The sequence below is a fragment of the Passer domesticus genome, chromosome 5 (genome assembly GCF_036417665.1).
Source record: "Passer domesticus isolate bPasDom1 chromosome 5, bPasDom1.hap1, whole genome shotgun sequence".
In the NCBI taxonomy this organism is placed as follows: domain Eukaryota; kingdom Metazoa; phylum Chordata; class Aves; order Passeriformes; family Passeridae; genus Passer; species Passer domesticus.
Window position 1 is genome coordinate 71,428,668 of NC_087478.1, and position 22,829 is coordinate 71,451,496.

At 44.1% G+C, this 22,829-nt stretch overlaps 1 protein-coding gene across 1 annotated transcript in view; it reads right to left on the bottom strand.

Moving 5' to 3' along the window:
• The window catches only part of BICD1 (BICD cargo adaptor 1), a 167,233-nt gene extending 149,966 nt beyond the window's left edge, over positions 1-17,267 (bottom strand). Inside the window, 1 exon segment of the mRNA XM_064420947.1 lies at positions 16,484-17,267. Coding sequence (XP_064277017.1) covers positions 16,484-16,696 — 213 coding nt within the window. The 5' untranslated portion in view covers positions 16,697-17,267.
• Between the last annotated feature and the right edge of the window lie 5,562 nt (positions 17,268-22,829).

Here is a 22,829-nt window from a genome sequence, read left to right on the forward strand (position 1 = left end):
ACACCAGTATCCTAGTTCCAGCTAGTTCAAGAGGTCTTCCACAGGTATTAAAAGTTAATTCTGCTAGGGACAATCCAGTGTGCAGCCTTGTCTGGTGAGATGCTCCTTTCATAAACCTGACCTCTTGTTCTACATTCCTTTACTTCACCTTTTTGGATGGCATGAGGGAATTCAAACAGAAAAGCAAAGATCCTCCATAGATTTCAAATGTAGACAGTGAGTTTTGAAGCCACTTTTAAGAACTCCTTTACTCAGACTCAGACCACAGCTGAAAAGGAAAGCACATCTGGAGGTCGTCTGCATTTCAGCATGGAAGGTGAGCCAAGTTCAGAAACACAAATTTAGGCCTATTGAGGGCAAACAAGGAGCAATTCTTACCCTGTTTCCAATGGAGTAACTTGAAACATCTTGATGGCAAATTATGATCAAATTTGACTAAAGGACACAGATTGCAAAGGTGATTAATCTCTCCTAACAATTCTGTAAAAACAGGCAGCCAATGGTATCTGTCTTGATATTAAATTAAAAAAAAAAAACAACAAAGCAGCAAGAATATTAATTTTCCTTTTCAAAAAGTAATATACAATAATTTTATTAAAACAGAGGGGTTTACATCTCATAAAAACAACAAGACAACCAAACTACAAACTGCAGTGCCAGGACACCAGGACATTTTTGACTCAGAAGACAGAGCACTGTGCACTGAGTCACCAGTGCTTCCAGTCTGCTGCCAAGTCCTCCCATCAAAACACCTTATAGTTCTGGGAATGCCATAATGAAGTCACTGTCAGAGCTCTGTGACTTGACACTATGAAGAACCAAGTTCTTTGCCAGCATAATTCTGTTGATTTCAGGAGAGGTGCTGCAGCAGAGAATTCAGATCATAATTCACAGTGCTGTCATGGAGTCCAATATTTTTATTGAAAAAATACAACCTGAAAAAATATTTACTGTAACTGGCTCTGCATACCTAGTGAGAACTGATAAAAATCACATTCTGTATTAGCACCAGTGCTTTTGGCTGCAGGCCACAACATGACCTTTATAAAAATAAACTGACCACCAGAAGAGATTTTGAGCATGAATATGTTAAAACACAAAATTCCAGTGTAATTACTATGGTTACCAGAGTAGAAAAGAACATTGACTTTAAAAAACAATTCAGGGATGAATATCCTCCTCATTAAATACAACCTACCAAGTATAATTGCTTTCTTGCATTGTTTAGTGGGAGCCCAGTACTCTAAACCCCTGGATCATGACTGACACTGTGAGATTCTCAGTCAGTCATCTTCACCATCATGGCACCAGCTGTCAGCTTCCTGAAAATGTCAGCTTTGTACTCACTGAAGGAAGAAGGTTCTTTTTAGTCATAGTAAAAAAATTTGAAGGAATAACGTACCCTTGGATACCTACGTTTAAATTTCAGAGTCATTACCATCTTTTCGGCAGAGGTCTGGCAAAGAATAAATACAAAGTTGTGAAAGAAACCTCTGAAAGCCTCTAGAGTTCAGCTTCCTTGACATCTGGGAAAGAAGATGGACAAGAGGAGCCTTCAGACCAGGATGAGGCATGTGGACAGGAGGATCTGTGTCACACTGTGCTCCCCCAACTCAGAAGCCCATCCCATGGCCAGATGCCACCCCTGCTGCCACGGGGATGAGGAACAGCTGTTGAAGGACTGTGATGGGACAAAGCAACCAAATGCTTTATGCCACCTCTGGGGCCCAGATCCACCACACCTGCAAACAAGAGCCCACCTCTTGCAGCTGCAGCAGCTGGATCACCCTGATCCAGTACAGCACAGCTGGTTCTTGTGTGCCACACATGAATTGGGTGAAGGGCAACCAGGAGATCAGTAGTTTGCTTTGCTTCTTTTCACCGTATTAAAAATCTGGACAGTTGAAACACACTTTTTGTGAGAAGAGTCTTTAATCAAACAGGGGTCCATTGCATAAGAGCTTGATGTTACAACAAAAGATGCACAAACCAGTGAACCATCCAACAATTTAGTTTTGTGATTTTCCACCACTGCCTAAACAAACAGAGCTAAAGGTTTGTGACAGCTGCTTGTGTTTCGACTATCTCTTTCAGAATCTCAAAGTTCAAAACCACATTCTAGAGAAGCAATAGGCAGAAGGAAATTATTTCTAACAGCCCATCCCCAGAAGAGGCCCCATTTTATTATTAATTACTCATATTGCCATAGAACCTAATTGTCCTAGGCAAGAATAGAGGCTCACTGTGTTCATTCAGCACAAACAGGAGGGCAAGGGCAGGCCTTGCCCCAAGGACCTTGCCCTCTACAAACTCCTGCTCCAAGCTCCACGTTAACCACTGCCAGCTCTGCAAGAAGCCTCATCTAGTGCTCAACACACCCCAGGAGATTTTAGCCAGCCTGAATTCCCAAAGAACTCCAAAAGTCACATCTCACAGATTTAAATGAAGATTTCCCACGTGTTCCCATTGTAAAGGTCATCCCACATGCTGGATGTCACCACAGTAAAGCCTGTCACTTTTTTCCCCATGCAGCAATAGGAACAAGGGGTACTTTGTGGGGTGAGGCTACCCACAGCAGCAGGCAAGGAGATGCATTCCTTGCAGGGAGAGGTGGCTGGAATTTAGTTTCTCCCACCAGCAATAGGTGTATGGAAAGAGCAAAGGAAAAATTAAGGGTTTCAACCAGCTGCTGGAACTAGTAAATTCTGATGTGAAAATCTCAGTCCCAGAAGAGAAGAGTTGTGGTTCAGGAAGAGATAAATGGGAAGCAGTAGGAAGACCGTAACAAACTGTAAGATGGCAGCCAGGAGCAGTCAGCTTCCAAAGGGGGAAAGAGCAAAGCAGAAAGGGCAGCTCGGGGTGAGAGATGGGGACGTATTCCAGGACCCCACAGGGAACGGGATGCCCTGATGAGGTGCTGATGATCTCCAAGGGCTTTTGCCACTGAAACACTGCCAAATAATGAACTGAGAAACCGAAGAGGTTTATCCGAGTTTTTTTCATCCTCCTTTTTCCTTTAGCTTTGATTGTGATAAAGTAGCAAAACTATCATAACACCATTCCTAAATGGCCTTGCTGGTCACCCTGGTACCAGTGGGAGACATTACCAGTGCACAGCCTGGGCAGTGAGCACAGGGCACTTGATTGCCCTTGCTTGCTGTTTGACCAGCTTTTTTAAATGGAAGGATTTGGAAGATAAATTATTGGACTGAATCTGAGAAAAATCCATGCTTTCCTTGTGATTTAGTCACAGATTTCCTTTGAAATTATGGCTGAACAACCTATCCACCACAGCTTCTGGACCTCTCTATTACTTATCTGTAAATTCCCCTTATTATTCCTTAATACCAAATCCCTGACAAAGTCCTGCTTCCACAGTAAAATCTCTATTCTTCTATTTATACACCTGCAACTCCTTGTGCCAGGCATTGCAGAATCCCCAGGTGTTACTGTCATGCAATAAATAACAATTTATCCCACCCTGCTGGGACTCAGCGTGCCAAATGCTGCTCACTGAAGGAGCAGTGCTCTGAATTTTCAGCCTGTTTCCGCTTTCCCGGAGTGCAGCCTGTGCTGTCACAGGGTAACAAAGAACTAGACCTGCTTACCAACAAAACCACCTTTGAACAACTACAACTGGCTTCAGTTGATGGTTTTTTGCACGCTACTCTGTGTGCAAGTGACACTTTTCAAACACACACGAGTAGTGGTTAATTATTGCAGCAGGTCTGATTTCACCAGTCTCCTTCCACTAAAGACCCCCACCAATGCCAGTGCCCCTGGAGGGCTGGATGTGATACTCTGGCAGCAGCCAAGGTCATGCTGACTCACTCCCTCTGGCTTTTCCCCGCATCCATCCAGTGCCAGTGCTCTGGTAAGTGCTTGACTATTCATTACACTGCCACTTGCAAAGCTGCAATTCCTTCCTCCACAGACAGCACAAACCATCGGACTGCAGGCTCCTGAAAGTGTTGCTTATCAGATTTTGGACGCCTTTTCAAGGGGTAGATTACTTTCTGCAACAAAAATAACTGATGGCAGGAGAAGAATCTCTGCTGCTGGGTTTTGGGGCAGAATTCAGGATCCCCTTTCCCAAACCCGCTCCTTCCGACTGGAATATGTGACAAGCCCGTCCCTGAGTGATGGCAACAAAGCAGCAGCTCTCAGTACCCAGCCCAGCATCAGCTGGGGGTGCCTACCTCAGGCTCTCACTTGTTCAGAAACCAGGGCCCACACTTCAAGAAACATCTTGCAACTGAGAGACCTTTATGGAATAAAAAGTGAGCACAGCATGCTCTCCACCTGCAACTCTGCCTGTTATACCCAGGAAAATGGTTATGTATACCCAAACAAGGCTCATTTTAGGTTTAAATGTCTTCTCATCAGCCTAATCTGCTAGAAAAGCAAATTCAACAACCATAAAAACACAGGCATGTCTCTGAGTGTCTCTAACATCAGCCCAGGAACCTGTGAGTCAAGTACTTTTCAAACACAAGTGCTAAAACTATAATCAAGGTATCATTGCATTTTCTGTTCTTGAATAAATATCTCTTCTCAAGCAATTAGACAGAAAATACTTTAAATTACAGATCATGATGCAGTTTTAAATAACTACAGCAAAAATATTTAAAGCCAGGAGCCTATGTATCACAACAATTACTCAGGTATGTGATTTGTAATTTCAAAGTATGTGGGCAAAAAGAAGTCTAGAAATATAGGTTTCAGTGCAAAGCTGCTCAGCCTGCTTCACAAAGCAAACCCAATGTTTTCCAATACAAATGAAATACAGACTTTGGGACAAATTTCCAAATCTGGTCTAAACTTGATAATTCAGTTCTGTTACTTTAGTGTGGATTTTGTTTTGTGAATACAAAGCATCTAAGAATCTATAGCACCACTGTAACATTAAATTCAGCACATTTGGAAAAAATGTTGTCCCTCAACTGTGTTGTTCCAGATTTGCTACTATTTTTACACAGCTGAGCTTACAGCATCTTAAGTGAAAGTTTTGTTATTACCAGATGGCAACCATCAGGCCTTATCTGGCAGAGAAATGAAAAGCTTACCTAATGCCCAAGAAATGGAATTACCTAATGCCCAAAGTAATGTACTCCTAACAATGCCATGAGACTCCATCTCCCTTATTGGTATACACAGACAATTACATTCCATCTAAATTCTGCTTCTCTTCTCTAATGTTATATATCATACACTCTATTTCACAGAGGAGTCCTTGGTACCATATCCTTACAATTTACTTTAAAATTTGTCACCAAGCACCCAGATTTATGACCAAGATTTTATGGATTAGTAATTGATCTAGTGCACATTTTTAGCTTACTGCAGATGGAAGATCCATGTCAGCTGAAAACTCCTTCCTTCAGATTTCTGCTGTGTTCTGTGTTTGGCTGTGGGGTTTTTTTCACCTTGTTCTTACACTTTGGGGCTGGTTAAATGCATGCACATGAGCAGTCACAGAAGCTCAGCAGAGTTATGACAACTCATTTAGCTACAAGAACAAAGATCACATGCTTGAGACACAATAATTATAATTATCCAAGTTCTTCCCACTTTGGTGGGAAGAAATCTGAATTCTCAGTTTGTAACACATTTTATCCCTTGCATCTTGATGACAGTGTTGTTTGCCAATGTGTGGTAGGCAGAGATGTAACAATAAATCATTGCTTCCTTTTATCTTTGACTTACCCTTGGAGGCAGGACTTCAGCATTGGTCTTGGAGTCATACCTGCTATAAATGAATTTTAGGCACACCCCTGAATAGAGGGTATATTATCAGAGGTAGCATTCTTCGCATGGGATGCTTAAATCCAACCTTTCCAAACTGTTTGTAGGCGGGAATTACAAGCAGTTATCAAACAAAGAAAGGACAATGCAAATGTTCCCTTCAACTAAACTCAGGTGAGCTCTGCATGTTTGTGATTGCTGTGCAGTCACCTGGAATTATCCAGAACCAAGCAAACATTTAATGCCTTGTAAAAACTCTATGTTGCATTCAGGGTATGAGCAAAACTTTTCCTATTCACCTAAAAAAAAAAAAGCCCCACAAGCTTGTCTTTATTAATACTATTTATTATAGAAACTACAAGCTACTGAGAGCCCATATTTAATAAAAAGAATCACAGATTCAAGCTGGACAATACAGTTGTTAAGTATCTTAGCCACCAAATTGAGAACCAGAGGCAATGACTACACAGGCACTTTAACCCAATTGTGAACTCTCCATCTGCCTCCAGACCAAAAGCTCCAGTTCTCTTAACACTCAAATGCCAAAAGGTTGAGAGTTCTACCTTTCTGGGCAGGGCCAGGATTCAGTGCAGTTTGGCATCCTGCGCCATGCCTTGTGGGTGTGACTAGACAACACTCCAGTCCTGAGAAGACAAAATCCAAATCATGCTGTGTTCATGTTTGGCCAACAGCCAAGCTTTTATAAATTAATTGTTTCATCAAGACACCTGTTCCCTTTGCCTGACCCAAATTCCTATCTTTATCCTTAAAAGTCTGCTTTTGTCTTCCTATCTGAGCTTTACAACTACTAGGAACTGGGTTTCCCCTTCTAAGTGTCCAAAACAGAAGTTAAAACTGCAGCTGCCAGCAGCTGATTCCGTGGGAATCAGTCATTAGCCAGTGATGACAAACAGCACTGTGCAGCTCATTCTCAGTACACTGACATTTAAATCCATCCAGAGTGACTAAGGCAACCAAGGAAAGCCTGTTTGGTGCTGACAGTCTTCCCAGAGTACAAATCAAATGCACAGCACTGCCCCTGCTATCTGTGAGTTCTGAGAGACCACAGAATTAAAAACAAACAAACACAGATGAAAAAACCCAAACCACCAGGAAGGAAAGTTTACATAATTCAGCTGAAACATGCATAGAGGTGACTGAGTGAAGTGAAAGGTGACCAGCTCTGGTAACTGAGGATGTCTTTGATGCTTCCTGGCTCAGCACAGTGCTTCTCTATCAGCTGGAGAACTACTGGCTGTGTAGATGGGCTGAAGAGTGCAGAGGAAACTGAGGTGTGATTCAGGGGAGCAAGGGTGTGGAGAAGGTATGGCAGCACCACGTGGATAATGAGCCCCATTCCCAGTGCTGATCAAAAGGTCTGAGTGCATTATCTAACCTCACTGGGCATCAGCTGTCTTGTATGGGCTTAAAAAAATAATTCCAGAAACCATACTTTTTTCTTTTTTCTTTCTTTTTTTAAAGGGGGTTGAGTTTCCTAAAGCCCTATGGAAAGGTGTTCTTCCTTGGCACCCACACAGCCAACCTGATTTTAAAGCTGCCCTAAAAGTGATCTCTCCAAGAATGATTTTAATGGTGAGGCTGCTGCAAAGCAGAGTGGACAAATCCTTGGTTGTTTCATTTTCAGTCCATGCTAAAACAACATTTCAAAGCACTTTGAAACATTTCCAGCAGCCCCTTATGTCCTTACAATATCTGAGCATAGTATGGAAGGTCTAATTCTGTCAAAAATGGCCAGAATTTTTACATTCACACAATGACAAAAAGGCTCTTTAATATAAAAAATTCAGATCCACATCTTAGAGAGCAGCAAATGAACACCAAGGAGGATATAGGGCAAAGATTGAAAAAAAATGTAAAAGTACATAAACCATCATGAGCAGGAGACAAGCACTGTACAAGAATAAGAACCAGGCTGCAGACAGAGAGGGAGGAACCCCAAGAGAGATGAAGAAAATGGGATTGAACACATTTCAGTCTTAGTGAAAGCCTTTTGGTGTCTCATAGGTCTGTCCCAAAACCATAGATTTAGGACAGTGGCCTGCTCCTTCTTTTAACTACCAAGTTAATTAAACTTTGATTGTGAAAGAAATTCAGAAGCATAAATATTATAATCCCAAAATTATTTTTAATAGTACTGTCTGCAGAGAAGTAGAGACATCTACAAAACACTGATCTGTAACCAGGCTTAATTTCTACCTGTCTACCTCAGCTTCAGGTTCCTTCCCTTGCTCAGGCACATTTTTCACGTTCTGACCAGTCCCAAGTACTTCCATCTGTAGCTGGTCTGTATTCAGACTGCATTCACAGTACAGTAGAAAAAATTGCTGGTTTCTCCTCATAATTATCTGCTGTGAGAGATGCAAGTGATAAAGGGACAAAGGGCACATTCATGTCTCTACATGCTATATCAATTCCTCTAAATTAGGCAAATACTCTCTCTCCCCCCACATAAAATGAGTGTTTTTGATTTCTCAAGGAAATGAGGAAAGAAGAAGGCTATGAAAACCACAATGAATGTAAGACAGTTCAGCAGGAATGAATGCATGCTTTTCAGTCTCTGCCATTATAATTTAAAATCATCCCTCCCCTCCAAAAAAAGTACAGTATAGAATTGTACTGAATTAAACATTACCCCCTCTGGTATGAGACAAAGAGGGAAGGGAAATCTATAACAGAGGCAAAAAGGAAGCAGGAGCAAGTGGTGATTTGAATTTTAATCTCATTGTCCATATGGAGAAAACACTGATGCAGAAACATAAGAGGTACTGAAGAAAAACCACATTTAATCTCAAGAAGAAAGCTCTTCTTCTAGAAGCTCTCAATACAGCCAGAAAAACACATGATCTTGCATGCATCTTCCTCCAACTGCCAACTGCATAAGGTGCACAAAAGTTGCCCAGGTGCAAATTCACTCTATCTGACTTTGAGAATGCTCCTCATTTTACCATGATGAATGCTCACAAATTACTGTTTTAAGCCAAATGTTATTTTCTCCACCTTTGTTTTGCCCCTCTTGCACTTTCAATGAAGCCAGGTGTTCGCCCTGAATGCTGTTGCACACACAGACTGCACACATACCCTGAAAAATAAAATCCACTAGGCAACACAGAGGGGAAGGAAAAAGTATTTCACCTAAAGGAAGGTCAAAAGATGGTAGCAAATAATTTCTTTTCTAATCCACTATAAAAAGACCTAATTCTGAACAGATGGGGACCTTGAGATTAAAATCTCTCCTGTGACCCCCAATTTTACATTTGTAAGACTTAGACAGGAAGTAGTTCATAATGATAATGTGTGGCTCACCTATTAACACCTCAATCAGTCATATTAGATTTGGTACTAATCCGATATTTACTAGCAAATCTATGGAAAATTTACTTTTCCGTGACATAAAATCTAGTTGTAACTTCCATTTATCTCTGAGGAGTTCAACCCAGATAACTGATTCAATCAGAACTGCTCAGATTATAAAGAGATTTATTTGATGAAAGAATAAAATGAAAAAAATAATTTAACTATTGGGAGAAAACAAACTGGAGATTTAGATTTATTTTGTGAAGATGTCAGCCCCCAGTGTTGAAGGCTGACCATCCCTGCTAAAGGACTGGCTATCACAGGAGGACTAATATTGCATGTTCATCTGTACTGGCTGCTAAGGATAAAACACAATTACTGAGAGCAATTGGGAATACAGGTTCCTGGAAAAAAACCCAAAAGCTTCATCTACATTTTTCTTTGCGTGCTGCCAAAGCTCCAACAATAGTTCTAATTTCCCTTAACATGATTTCAGCTGCTTATGTTTTCTGTAGGCTAATGTACAGGATTCATTTCCTCTTGGAGGAAGCAATCCTGATGTAATTTGATGAGCATCTCTCTTAACATCAGTATCCCCCTCTTCCCTCTGCATTCACTCCTCTCCTCGTGCTGACTTTTAGGCAAAGGTAAAACAGCTCCCTGGGAGGTATTGTGAATCAGATGATGAAACCAATCTGGGTTACAGACAGCAAGAACCCCTCCTCAGTTATTTTTAACTGAGGCTAGATTCCTACCCTGCTGTGCCAGTATGAACAGTTGCACAGCTGAGAGCCAGAACAGGGGCAGGAATGGCAGAGGGAGATGCAGGATTGTCTTGCTGAGAGATGAGCACATCAAACCCCACCCTTAGTAACCCCAGGTCACTGCAGACTTAATAACAAGCAAGAGAAAATGAAATTCAAGCACAAAGTGAGGCTGTGGGCCTGCTGACAGTCACTGTTTCCAGGCAGGACATGACTGTGTACAGGGTAACTCACAGCAACACGCCACCAAATTTAATTGTGCACAGTGGGACCCTTAAGAGACTTTGCCCCTTGCTGTCTGCCCCCTTTCTCCCCTAGTGCAACCTCCTCTCACAGCAGGACCAGCCCTGCACTCAGACCACGTTCCTGAGGGCTGTATGCAGCTGGGGCTTGAAAAGTTCCATGGAAAGAGACTGCATGGCCTCTCTGGGTAACCTGTGGGACTGCCCATGCTCACAGGGAAACAGATCTACCTTAAATTCAGTATGAACCTGTGCAGTTTCAATTTATGTCAGTTATCTCTTGTCTTCCCACCCTTCACAGAATCACAGAATGGCTGCAGTTGGAAGGGACCACTGGAGGTCTGCTACTCCAACCTTCCTTCCTCCAGGGAAGGAGATTCCACAGCCATTCTGGGCAACCTCTTCCAGTGCTCAGTCACCTGTACAGCAAAATTCTCTCACATGTTAAGGTGGAACTTGCTGTGCAACAATTTCTGCCCATTGCCTCTTGTCCTGCTGTGCAACAATTTCTGCCCATTGCCACTTGTCCTCTTGCTCAGGACCCACCAGAAAGAACCTGGTCCATCCTCTTGACACCCTCCCTTTAGATACTACTGCCACTGATAAGGTCCCCTCTCCTTTGTCTCTTCTCGAGGCTGAACAGACCCAGCTCTCTCAGCCCATCCTTGTAAGGATGCTCCAGTCCCTTCACCTTTGTCACCCTCTGCTGCACCCACTCCAGGAGCTCTGTCTGTCTTGTCCTGAGGATCCCAGAACTGGACACTGCACTCCAGATGAGCCTCACCAGGGCTGAGTAGAGGGGCAGGATTCCCCCCTCAACCTGCTGGCAATGCTCTTCCCAATGCACCCCAGGACACCACTGGCCTTTCTTGCCACAAGGACACTATTCTGGCTCATGGACAGCTTGCTGTCCAGCAGGACCCCCAGGTCCTTCTCTACAGAGCTGCTTCCCAGCAGGTCAGCACCCAGCCAGATGCATGGGGTTATCCCTCCCCAGGTACATGATCCTTCACTTGCCTTTTCTGAATTTCAGGAGGTTCTCCTGTCCCCATCTCTGTCAAGGTCCTTCTGAAGGGCTCACAGCCCTCTGGGGTATCAGCCACTCCTCCCAGGTTTGTGTCAGCAGTAAACTTGCTGAGGAGGCATCTGCCCCTTCATCTGAGTCACTGATGAGTAAGTTAAAACAATCCTGGACCCAGTACCAACCCTTGACCTAGTGACAGGCCTCCAACTAGAGGTATACAGGGCACTTCCACAAAACATCTGACTCTGACCTCTCATTACACTTTGTGTCCATGGACAGGCTGATGCTGGGTCCCTCACACCCCTCTCCTTCCCAGGCTGAAGAAGCTCAGGCCCCTCAGCCTCTCCTCACAGGTCAAGTGCTTCAGCTCTTGACCATCTTGGTGGTCCTTTGCTGAATGCAGTCCAGTTTATCCGTGTCTTTCTTGGATTAAGGGCACCCAAACTGGAAGCTGTTTGCTAGATGTGGTTTAACAACTGCCCGCTTGAAAGTGATAACCACTTCTCTCAACTTACCAGCTCTGCTTCTGCTACTAAAGGTCCAGGATGCTGACAGAATTCCCACTGTCAGGACACACCGCTGTCCAGCATTCAGCTACTGTCCTCGAGGACTCCCAGGTCCTGTGCCACAGACCTGACCCCCAGTCAGTCAGTCAGTCAGTCAGTCCCCAGCCTGTAATAACTGAATGTCCTCATCTCTGAGCTGGGTGCTGGGCAGCACTGCCTTTCTGAGCGACACAACGTGAGCAGGCACCAAGGACAAAGTGGTGAGATCAGGATGAGATGCCGAAAATGTTCTGCCTCATCCAACACAAGCCCACAGACACTGCCACTGGAAGGAGGTGTAAAGATATACTGAGATGGCAGCAGTTCACAGCTCCCAAGTTCCACATTTGGAACACATTCAGCTTTGGGGAGAATTTAGAACATCTCAGTGTGATTTATGAGCTGCTTCACACTTTCCTAAGCATCCTGTGATGTAGACAGGCGTGTATAAGAACCCACATTTAAGAGGGCTGTATTTGGGATGCTTTTTGGGAGGAGCCTCCCTATCCTCCAGCCTTTTTGGATCCAGAGAAGTACCACCAAATTTACACTTCAAAGATGGAAGAGGCAGAGGTGATTCAAGCAGCAGGAGGGCGAGAGGTTTTGGAGAACAGTGGGGGAGCTGGAGGGGCAGCATCACTTCAGAAGAGGAGAGATGGAGATTGAGTCACCTGTGCTGAAATAGTGCGAGGAAGAGCAGAGCAGAAAATAAGCTGTCAGAGAGACCTTCAGCTCTACTCCTCAAAAAAACTCCTCTCCTTAACACACAGACCAAGAATTACTCCTGGAAGCCCTATTAGTAAACCGAGTAAGCACTTCATAATCATTGATACAACATTTCTGTGAGGTAAAGAAAACAAACACCTGCCAAGGACAGGGCTGCTCACCACTAGTCTCGTTTCCAAGTATTCACCATGGATAATTTGCTTTTAAATAAAGCAAGCACCAAACTGCCTGGAAATCAGATAGCCAGTGCCCTGTGCAAGCCAGAAGAGTTTGTCTCCACAGAATGAAATACATAAAAGCCAAGAAGCCAAGTGAGATATTGCCTAAATTAGTCAGTCAGAGAGGGAGTCAAGGAGAGGAACAGCTGCCATGTTCATGATTTGATTCCCAAAGAAAAATCTCCGCTAGGATTTCCCAAACCAAAGTCTTGCAGAGTTGGATACCAAAGCCTTCCATCCCCATTTAATCACAAGCAGATATGACTGATATTTCTCTGCTTTAAAAACTTTATGGAGCATAGGTGTTCAGTGGCTGATCAGAGAATTATGGAATGGCTGAGGTTGGAAGGGACCCCCATGCTAAAGCAGGGACAGCTACAGTAAACAGGCAAGAAGATCAATATGAAGCCATTTTACACTTCCATTAAAAGAAACAGAACTAACAACACACATTATTCTTACAGCAAATGCAATGTGAACATGTAAGACCAGATATAATAATACCACTGGAAGATGCTTTACATAAAAGATGATGGCAATTAAACTCCCAACTCAGCAAGACAATGAAAACAAGCTACCTTCAATCCCATGGCTAACAGCAGCAAGTCCTAGTCTCTGAATTTTTATGGACTGTAGATTAAAAGGCACATTTGCTAAAGTAACACTCATAACAGGGGCCCTAAAATGATAGTGTTTCACCAAAGATCCAAAATTCTACTAGACTGAGATGTAATTGACTAGAGAAACATTGTTTTCAGACTGAGGAAAAAAAATGAAACAACCCAAACCCTATGAAAATTAATAAAGCTTTAAATAATAAGTGGTTTTACAACATAAATTTATCTCATGGCCCAAAACATCAAAATCTTGGGCTAAAGCAGAGACTTCTGAACACAGCAGAAGAAACATCAGAGGTTACCAAAATAATTCATATTGCAGGGTGGATAGCATATATCCTGTATACAAGTATTAATATTTAATGTAATATATTGTAATTTGCTTTTACTTCAACATCCTATAATGGCCTTAGTTTCCCATTTCACTCTCCAATGATGGAAATTACTGTATAGCAGAGGTATTGCCATTTATATGGAAAAGGACTGCTAAAGTCCAGTGGAGTTTTGGATTGCCAAGGAGGATGGGAGAAGACTTCAGATCCCAGTCTGCCAAACCACGGCTGAGTAAAGTTAAAGATAGGCAGCTCTTCAACTGAGTAATAAATGCAATGAGATCCTAACAACAGAACACAAGCAATCAATAGTAAAACTGTTAAAAAATTAAGACTTGTCTCAAAAAAAAGTCAAGCCCGGTAACTGAATCTATTCAGAGAAGGTCTGCAGAAGGAGAGGTAATTGTCCTAACAAAATCCTGGCCACCCTCTTGCACCTGCTATTCCTCAGGAATGGACAAACTGTTTATTCTAGCACAAATCTGAGGCCTAGATTCTATGCCCCAAGATGGCTTCAAAGAGGATGCAAATGCAGTGAAGGAGGAGCACAGCACAGATTCCTGAGTCAGTCAGTCAGTCTTGGCATTCGATGTCCTGCCATTGGGCAGAATGTTCTTGCAAGGGCCTGCTGGAGGAAGGACACAACAATTCTCCTCCACACATTTTGGATGGTGCTTTACTAAACCAAAAATATGGTTTTGGACCTCTCTGCCCCCTTAAGAGCTTTCAGACAGAACCTTACAGCCCCACATGTACACTCCACAGGACAATTTGCCTGAACTACCTGAACTCTGCCTCACTGGTGTTGTCAGAGGCACCATTTGCTCATGCCTCACCATTACAGGTCTGACTTGTGCTGAGGGAACTGTCCAATGAGGTGCTAACACAGAAGTAGAAAACAGATTACAGCTACAGGAAGGGCTAAGAGAAAATTCTCCACTGCAGAGTGCATATGCAGTAAGAATCAGTGTGGTTTCTGCTACAAAGGTTAAATGCAAGAAAACAATTGCTTGCAGCCTAGGTGGGGGATGGAAATGCCCTACCTGCTGCTAAGGAGAGCTTTGGAATTGAGAACCCTGGGTCTGGATTGGAAACTGGAGAAGCTCCACTCTTGTTTGGCATCAGGCAAGCTATGGGGTTTCTCCTGCTCCTCCCTCTGTGAATATCCCCTCAGTATCCATGCTGTGGCTGGCACAGCATGAAGGCATGGCCCCACAGGAGACATTCTGGGCTGCAGAGCATACACTGACTTCAAGGAGAGGTAAACAGGAAGAGAGTTTGTTCCCATCTTTGATTTCAATTAATTGCATTGACTAATCCCTCTAGTTTCATAATTTCAACTCAATTCCTTGCACTAGCTCTTCTATCCGTGGCCATGTGCACCCATGTGTTATTCTGGCTTCTCATCAGTCTTCTTTTGTACATGATTATGGGATACCTGCTAGCTGCAGCTTTGCTTATCTCCTTCTTCATTTTCTTCTTTTTTTCCCTAGAAACTGCATTGCATTTCCCCTTTTAATTCTGTTCCTCTGTTACTGTCAGGTCATTTCAAACAGCACTGCCTTCATATGCCAGTGGCAAGTCATGTATCTGTACCCCTCACTCTGTCATTACTGGTTTCAAAAGTCCTGAGCCTACTCCATAGGCTCAGGGGGGCAGGGAGGCAGAGATCAAGTTTAAGGAGACCATTAGGTTTTTCTGAAAAACAGCTTTATTCTTCATATTGAAAATAAAATGTTCTCAACTCTTCTGGACACTGAGCCATGTCTGTAGCTTAACTCATTTACCTGCAAGTAAAATGAAACCCTTATTTTATTAAAAACACTTCTAAAAGGGCATCAGTTAGTAGTCTAAAGAATATAAAGAGAAATAATTTAAGTTTTTTAAATGTATTTCCTCCATATGAAACATGTTCATGGTCTCTAATAGATATATCATGAATTCTAATAGAATTTCTTCACATTCTATATAGCAGGGGGTTTTTTGTTTTGTTTTGGGGGTTTTTTTTGTAGAACAAATAGATACATTGTAAATTTGGGAGAATATCTGTTTGATGCTTTAGCTTCTGTTTACAAAACCTAGTCAGTTACATTCTGAGACGGTATAAAAACAGCATGAGGTGCAGAGCTGTGAGCGCTGCATACGTGTGCACACACAGCCCTTCCGTAGCTCCCACGTACTGTTATCAGCCTCAAGTTACTTCCCTTAAGGATGAACAGAGGGAGGGTGATGATTTTTCGGAGTCAGAGTCATGTTTAGCAGAGCTGAAAGGCAAGGTGTAACACCCACCTACTTCATACTTTGGGTGTTACAAAAACACATTTGAAAGATAACCCCAAATCACTTCTCCAATCAAATATTTCACCCTTTCAGCATGACGCAGAAGTTTAATTTCCACTGATGGGTGACCTCGAGAGTGTTGTATACCCGCCCCCGCTGCCAATTGCAGCGGTTCCCCTCACTGGCAGACTAGAGCGGCTCTATAAATAACTTCAAAAGGAATTGTCTCTCTCCTCATGCACTGCAGACAGCTGTTTACAGAGATCCCGACTCCTTATGCACTGCGTTGGCCCAGCTCTCATCCCACTGTTTCCTTTGCTCTTCCCAGACCAGCCTCGGGCGATGCGGCGCAGGTAGGAGCGGGGGGACCCTCCCCTGCCGCAAACGCCTCTTCTCACAACTTGAGGCTGCCGGCGGCAGCAGCCGGAGCGCGGCCCCGGGAAATTTCTCAGGGCAAGGGGGCTGCGATCTCGTGTAATCCGTCCTTAAGCTCCACGGTCCCGGCTGATCCTCGGCCCCGGGAAACCCCTCCTCCCCGCCCCGGAGCGGAGCCCGCAGCCGCTCCGGGCCCGCGCCTCGCGTCCCCGCTCGCCCCCCGGCAGGGACACGCGTGGGGCGCCCGCACCTGCCCGCAACCCCGGCGGCGGGGCCAGACAAAAGCCCGGGCTGGCTCACCTCCTTCAGCTGCTCCAGCTCCTGCTTGAGGCCGTCATACTCCGCCTCCAGCTCGTCGTACTGCTGCTTGAGGGTGAGCTTCTCCTCCAGCACCACCAGCCCATACTCCGCCGCCTGGATCTTCTCGTGGGTCGTCTCGGAGAGCTCCCGGGTCAGCCGCTCGATCTCGCTCTTGTAGTGGTCTGCGCCCTGCAGCACCTCCTCCGCAGCCATAGCCCCGCCGGCACTGCCGCGCCGCCGAGCAGGCGGCCAGGGGGCGGGCGCGGCCGAGGGGCGGCACCGGCACGGCCGGCCCGGGCCCGGCGATGGCGATGGGGGTCGGGGCCGCCTGCGGCAGCCGCCGCCGAGCGCCCTCCGCCCCGCCGCAGCCGCGGCCCCCTCCTCCCCGCCGGCCGCCCGGGACGCGGCGAGGCCGCGCTCGCCTCCCCCGGCCCTGTGGCGGCCCCGGCGGCGGGCACGCCTGGGCTGGCGAGCGGGCGGGCGAGCCCCGCTGCCCGGGGAGGCGGCGGCGCGCTGGAGGCCGGGGCGGCGAGCGGGGCGGCCGGGAGCGCGCCTTCGTGCGGCGGCTCCCGCGGAGATGCTGCTGCTGGCGCCCGCCTCCTCCCTCGCACACGGTCCCTCCCCTGCGCTCTTTAAGATGACAGCGTCCTCAGGTCTGGCATTGCCGCCGGGCGGGCGGGGAAGCGGCGCGGAGCCGGCCCCGGTGCGCCGGGATGTGAGCGCTGCGCCTGCGGGGCTGCTCCGTGCCGGGCCCCTCCGTGCCGTGTCAGCGCCTCTGGGCTCTGCGCGTATCAGTAGGAAGGGAGATGCAGCCCAGCAAACTGCGGGAGTGGGGGGCGGCAGCAAGTATTGCCCTGCTATTTCGGGAAACTGGGAAAGCGGAGTTACCTCTGCTCCCTTCCCTGCTCCTGGTGAATGAGAGTGCTTGGCTCTGGGCGAGGCAACCTGAATGCGAAACAGCAGCGGGGTCGGGGCATTGGGCTAGGGCTGCTCTTCCATCACCATTAGCACAAGGTCTCGGTGCCACTGATTAGACAGCAGGACAAAACTGATTCAGCTCGGATGCGGTCACACCATTGTTTCTCTGTCAAATTAACCGGGGGACCTGATGCATAGATTATGTCAGTTTTCTGCTGGCTTTATGCTGACTGCAGAAAGACAGATGCGACTTGTCCAGCATAAAATTGGAGTGGTGCAGACAGACAGTAACTGATCTCTTACAAAGCCTGCCAGTAAAACGTTAACACACCAGATTAGACGCATTTTACATATTTGAACTGGAAGAGTGAGTTCATCCTGGCTCAATGTCATAGCCTTTTTTTATATATTCGGAGTCTTTGACTCTAATTTACTGTTTCTTCAAACTGTGGCATGCAAATAGACTTGAATTGATGTTGGTCAATTTTTGCTCTAAGTACTAGCAGGACCTGTTTTTCACGTTTTACAGACTTTTTTTTACTTTTACACGTACTCCTTTAAAGGTTGGCAACTGAGTTAGAATTTCCAAATTGAGGTGTTTGTTTTAAATAGAAGTTACCTGTAAGAAGATGGATGTCACTGCCCATCAATGCAGCACCGTATTGGAATCAAAGAGATTTCCTTTCTTGCTGACCTGATAATGTTTTAAAGAAGCCACATTCCCCTTCTACCCTGGCTTTCCCATGACTAAGAAATAGGTAAAAATTATTAGACTGCTCAGCAAACTTCTTTGAGATCTGCAAATGGAAGCACTAACACTAGTTACACAATATATGCATACAGTATATGGCATATATCAATTTTATAAATACATGTGCATGTATACATAACTAATACATTGTAATGCAGCCTGCACAAACACTTCTCATTGCCTAGAGAGCATTTGTGGAAGAAGCAAGCAAAATAATGAAAGTTCTGTCAATTTTTAGCTTGAAAACCGCTTCCAAAATGCACATTTTTAATAAATTCTACTGTCAAAGCAAGTGTGAATATTAATAGGAAAGAAACAAGTGTGAATATTAACATATGAGAAGAGTGAGTGGCTCTCATTGATGACTGAATGTCGAAAGAGAGCAGAACACCAGTATCCCAACTGTAATTGGGATCCCAATTGTAATCCCAATGTAACCAATATCCCACCAGTAATTCCCACTATACAGCTAACCTCAACACCCTTTTCTTAAAAGATAATGAGAGACTCCACAAATCAGAAGAAAAAAAAAAAAAAAAGCCCAAATCTCAAAGAAGAAGCAAAATGTTGTCTCAAGAGCTTTTACAAGTTCTAGTCTAGTTGCCTTTCTCAGCTTTGCACCTAGGCCACTGTGCATGGAAATGTTTATTGAGCACAGGAACGGATCAGAAAACAAACATCTTTGAGACCAGTGCTAAAAATGAGTGGTTAGGTCAAGGATAGTGTGGAAACGGGCTGAAGTATCAGGATGCCTGTGGGGGTACCAGTTGTTGGTTTCTCTGAGTCTGGATTGAAGGCACTTGAGATGGTAGTTCATGTTCAGACTCAAGTGTTTATTACTTCTTATCAGAAAAACAGTCTCACTACTGTAAGTTCAGCAGCTTTTCATTAGAAGGCACAAAATGGCTAACAATCTCTTGTTACAAGGTATTTTAAGACCAAACTGTCCAATTAAGAACTGACACCTAGATTATTTTCCCTTTTAACCCAATAACTGATCCCAAAAAGCCCACAGCGCAGACTTTTCTGCCCAATTACAAAATGCCACCCAAACCCAAGAAGAAGAAGCATGAAGAAAAACCCAGGACAACGCCCTGTGCCCTCCATCTTGCTTCCATCCACAACATACTAAAAATCCCAAAACCTACATTTCTCACCAAGTGATACACCTACACTACTCTCTATAATCTGTTTCACGCTTTAGTGGATTCTAGTCTATCTTGAAGTCTAGGAAACTTTCTCCATGAATGAGGGTCAAAGTCAGTGCTCCCCTGGAGGTCAGGACAGCCCAGAGCAGACAGAGAAATATTCCCTGTGCTCTGGGCTTCCACAGATGCCTATAGCTAATCAAGCCTTGGTGTAACTCCACTTAGCATCATTTGGTTGATAATCTCTCTCACGAACCAAGGGCTATGGGATTGCAAGGTGCCCCCAAGCGGGAAGAACGATGCACAGAACTCCATGATATCAGAAGGCTAATTAATTACTTTATTATACTATATTATACTCTAACTATATTACACTAACAAGAACTATCTAAATAGAAAACCCATGACACTCTGAGAGTCCCAACACACACATGTGGATCCAATTGGTCAATGAACCCAAAACACCATCACCAGAATCCAATCAAGCAATCAGCTCAGGTAAGCAGTCTCCAGAACACATTCCACGTGGGTACAAACACAGGAGCAGCAAATGAGATAAGAATTGTTTCGATCATTCTTTTCTCTGCTTCTCTCACAGCTTCCCTCAGGAGAAATCTGAGAAAGCTAAATCTCCCTCTGCTCAGAGGGCATGTGAATACCACAAAGGGCAGCCTCACCTCTTCTAACATCTGCACCCCAGAGGGGAAATCTGGTGTTTTACAGTGTGTCAGTTTTTCTGCAACACCCCATTAGGAAGTGCAGTGTGAAAGGCAGGAGAGGTGCCCTGTGCAGCAGTGCACAGTGACAGTGAGGTTCTCAAGCTGCTCTGAATTGAAAACACAAAGATGCCCATGATTTTCTGTGACTAGTGCCCATTTATCCCTCTTCTTGCCTCCTAAATGTAAAAATATCAGGCCTGGATTCTTTGATGATATTTGTCTTTGTTTTAAAAATCTACTTCTTTAAATGTCTTCTTTGAAAAGTCCCCAGTTGTCAGGGGACTTTGGCTGTCACTTGTCAGTTTCTGTGCACTGACTGTGCCTGGGCTGGGCAGCACACACATGGATACCTGCAGACATACATATTTAACTGAGTGAATCCCACCTTTCACTTCTCTATCTTTTCTTAGGCCTAAACACCAGCACCTGCATTCTGTTGTCAAGATCCTCCATCTGTATGTGTAATAGACTAGTAAGGTAACTGCTGGATCTGGAAAATATTCAATCTCCTTTCTCTGTTACCAGGAGCTCTGGTTTTGCCTCATTCCTGATTTTGTGGAGATTAGAAAAGATGGATGATCTTACAATATAAATAGCATCTAAGTTTTAGCCAAAGTCTTCATTAAAGAAGGAGGTGCTGCAACATGACCCAAATGTGGTAATTTCCTGGGGATTATCTCATAACAGAGGCAGTGGGACCTCTGCTGATGGCGACCTCTGGCCTGGGATAAACTGTGGATTCAAGTTACTGTGCAGTGGTACCAGCAAAGCTCTGCTCTCAGTCACAGTTCTCCTTTAGGAGCTCACTCATCAGTGCAGATACCCCTAAAACAATGATATTGGCATTTTAAATAATTCCTCTGGCCTGGTGTGATCACCTCATATTGGTTTAAGTCCTGCTGCAATGCTCTTAGCTTTTCTGCCTCCCCAGGTTCAAAAAGCATACCCTGGTCTTATTAAAGGCTGGCATATCACCCTGCATTGTTATCGCTCCTTCATTTTGCCCTGTGCACCACCTTCACATGAATATTTCAAACAAGTCTCAAGTAATTTCATCTACATTTCATTCCACATAGTTTAATAAAACAAGCTTCCTTCTGACTGCATCCATTTCATAGGCATGAAACTGAATTCCTTTGAATTCCTGACATGTAATACTAATAGATTCCTAAGGATAATAGGTTCCAGTACTGATTACACATTTTTTTAACCAATCACATATTCAAGGACAGGGAAAATTATACAATTCAAATCTTACTCAAGAGATTATTTAAATTTCAGATAATTTAAGAAGCATTTAATGACCTCTGTGAAATGGATTATTGGTTCTATGCCTTAGTGACAATGCAGCTGTAAAAGCAGCCTGTACTGTATGGCAGAAGGCTGAATCTGCACCTGCAGCATGCACAGACATCCCTGTGAGTCCATTTGTGTGGAGCATCTCAGAGCACCAGAGCCCAAACCAACTAAGCAACTGCTAATTAGCAGTGTTTGGCAGGCTCACCAGAGTGGCCAAAGGGGGGGAAAAGAAAAAAAAAAAAGAAAAAAAGAAAGAAAGGTATGAGGACCAATCTGTCATTGTTAATGAAAATGGCATTGATTTCCTGAATGGGAAAAAAAGGGAAAAGCACTGAGACAAGTCTCTATGGGAACTGTGCTGGGTCTGGTTTGGAAATAAACAAGTGGCTGTTACACTGCCAAAGCTTTATCTTTCTCCAGCACTGAATATAAACACCACCTTTGTAATGAATGGTCAGCCTAGAGATAAAAGGGAGACACTGGGAAGAAAATTAAATTTAAAAAGATATTACGAAATCCTAGTCCAATAGAAATGGTAATAGGTTTTAAGAAAATTAGTTTATGGAGAATGTTAGAGAAACTAAACACAGGAGCGAATAAACAATAATGCATATAATAAAAAGTAATTATGTTTCTCTGATTAATGAGTGTCAGCATTCAGAAGAGAGGCTTCCAAACAGCTGTGTCCTTGTGTGAGTCCTCTGTGAACTGCCTTTAAAGAATCTGCAAAGGTAAATACTTTTAATTTTTGTAAGCCTATTATCAGATGGAGTTAAATGTGATATACAGGAAACTGTAATTTCACCAGAATAATTTTGGGCTCCAGAAAGCTGGAGGCGAAAACCACTTCTGTAGAACATATGGAACCTGAAAGGAAAATGGAGTAAAACAGCAGACTTCAACAAGGAAATCAGGAAAAAGGGCTGCACAAAAATGGTTGGCAGGATGCTTTGTGTATAATGAGCAGGGGTTAGAGACTCAAAAATGAATTTTACAAGAAAACTACAAAAAATTAAGTGTAAGAACATTTAGAAAATACAGTCAGCAATAACTAATAAGCAGCCAACTGATACTTGCACATAGAAAACTTACAGACTGCAGCAAAGAATGTGAATTATAACTGTTGTGCTGAATAAATAATTTCAGCCTGAAATGGTGTTGCTTTCAGCGAGTGCTGCACACGGGTCTTGGTTCAGCTCCACAACTGTAAGCTGAGTCTTTTAATTGACAGCATTGCCCCCAGGCTTGAGATCCAGGACACTGCTCTTCCACTCTATGCAGAGACTCAGAACACAAATAAAAAATGGCTGAAAGGAGCACAGAAAGGATTATTATGCCTATTTAAACCACCATGCACTTTGCTGTGACACAAGGAAGACCTGCCCGCTAAGAATCCTTTGTCCAAACAACTTGTCAGCAATTTAGCCTGGATAAATCAGCGTCAGAGTGTTCCTTGCTGAACAGATGTAAACCTGGGAGGAGAAGGGAGAACACAGTTTATCTCAGATATA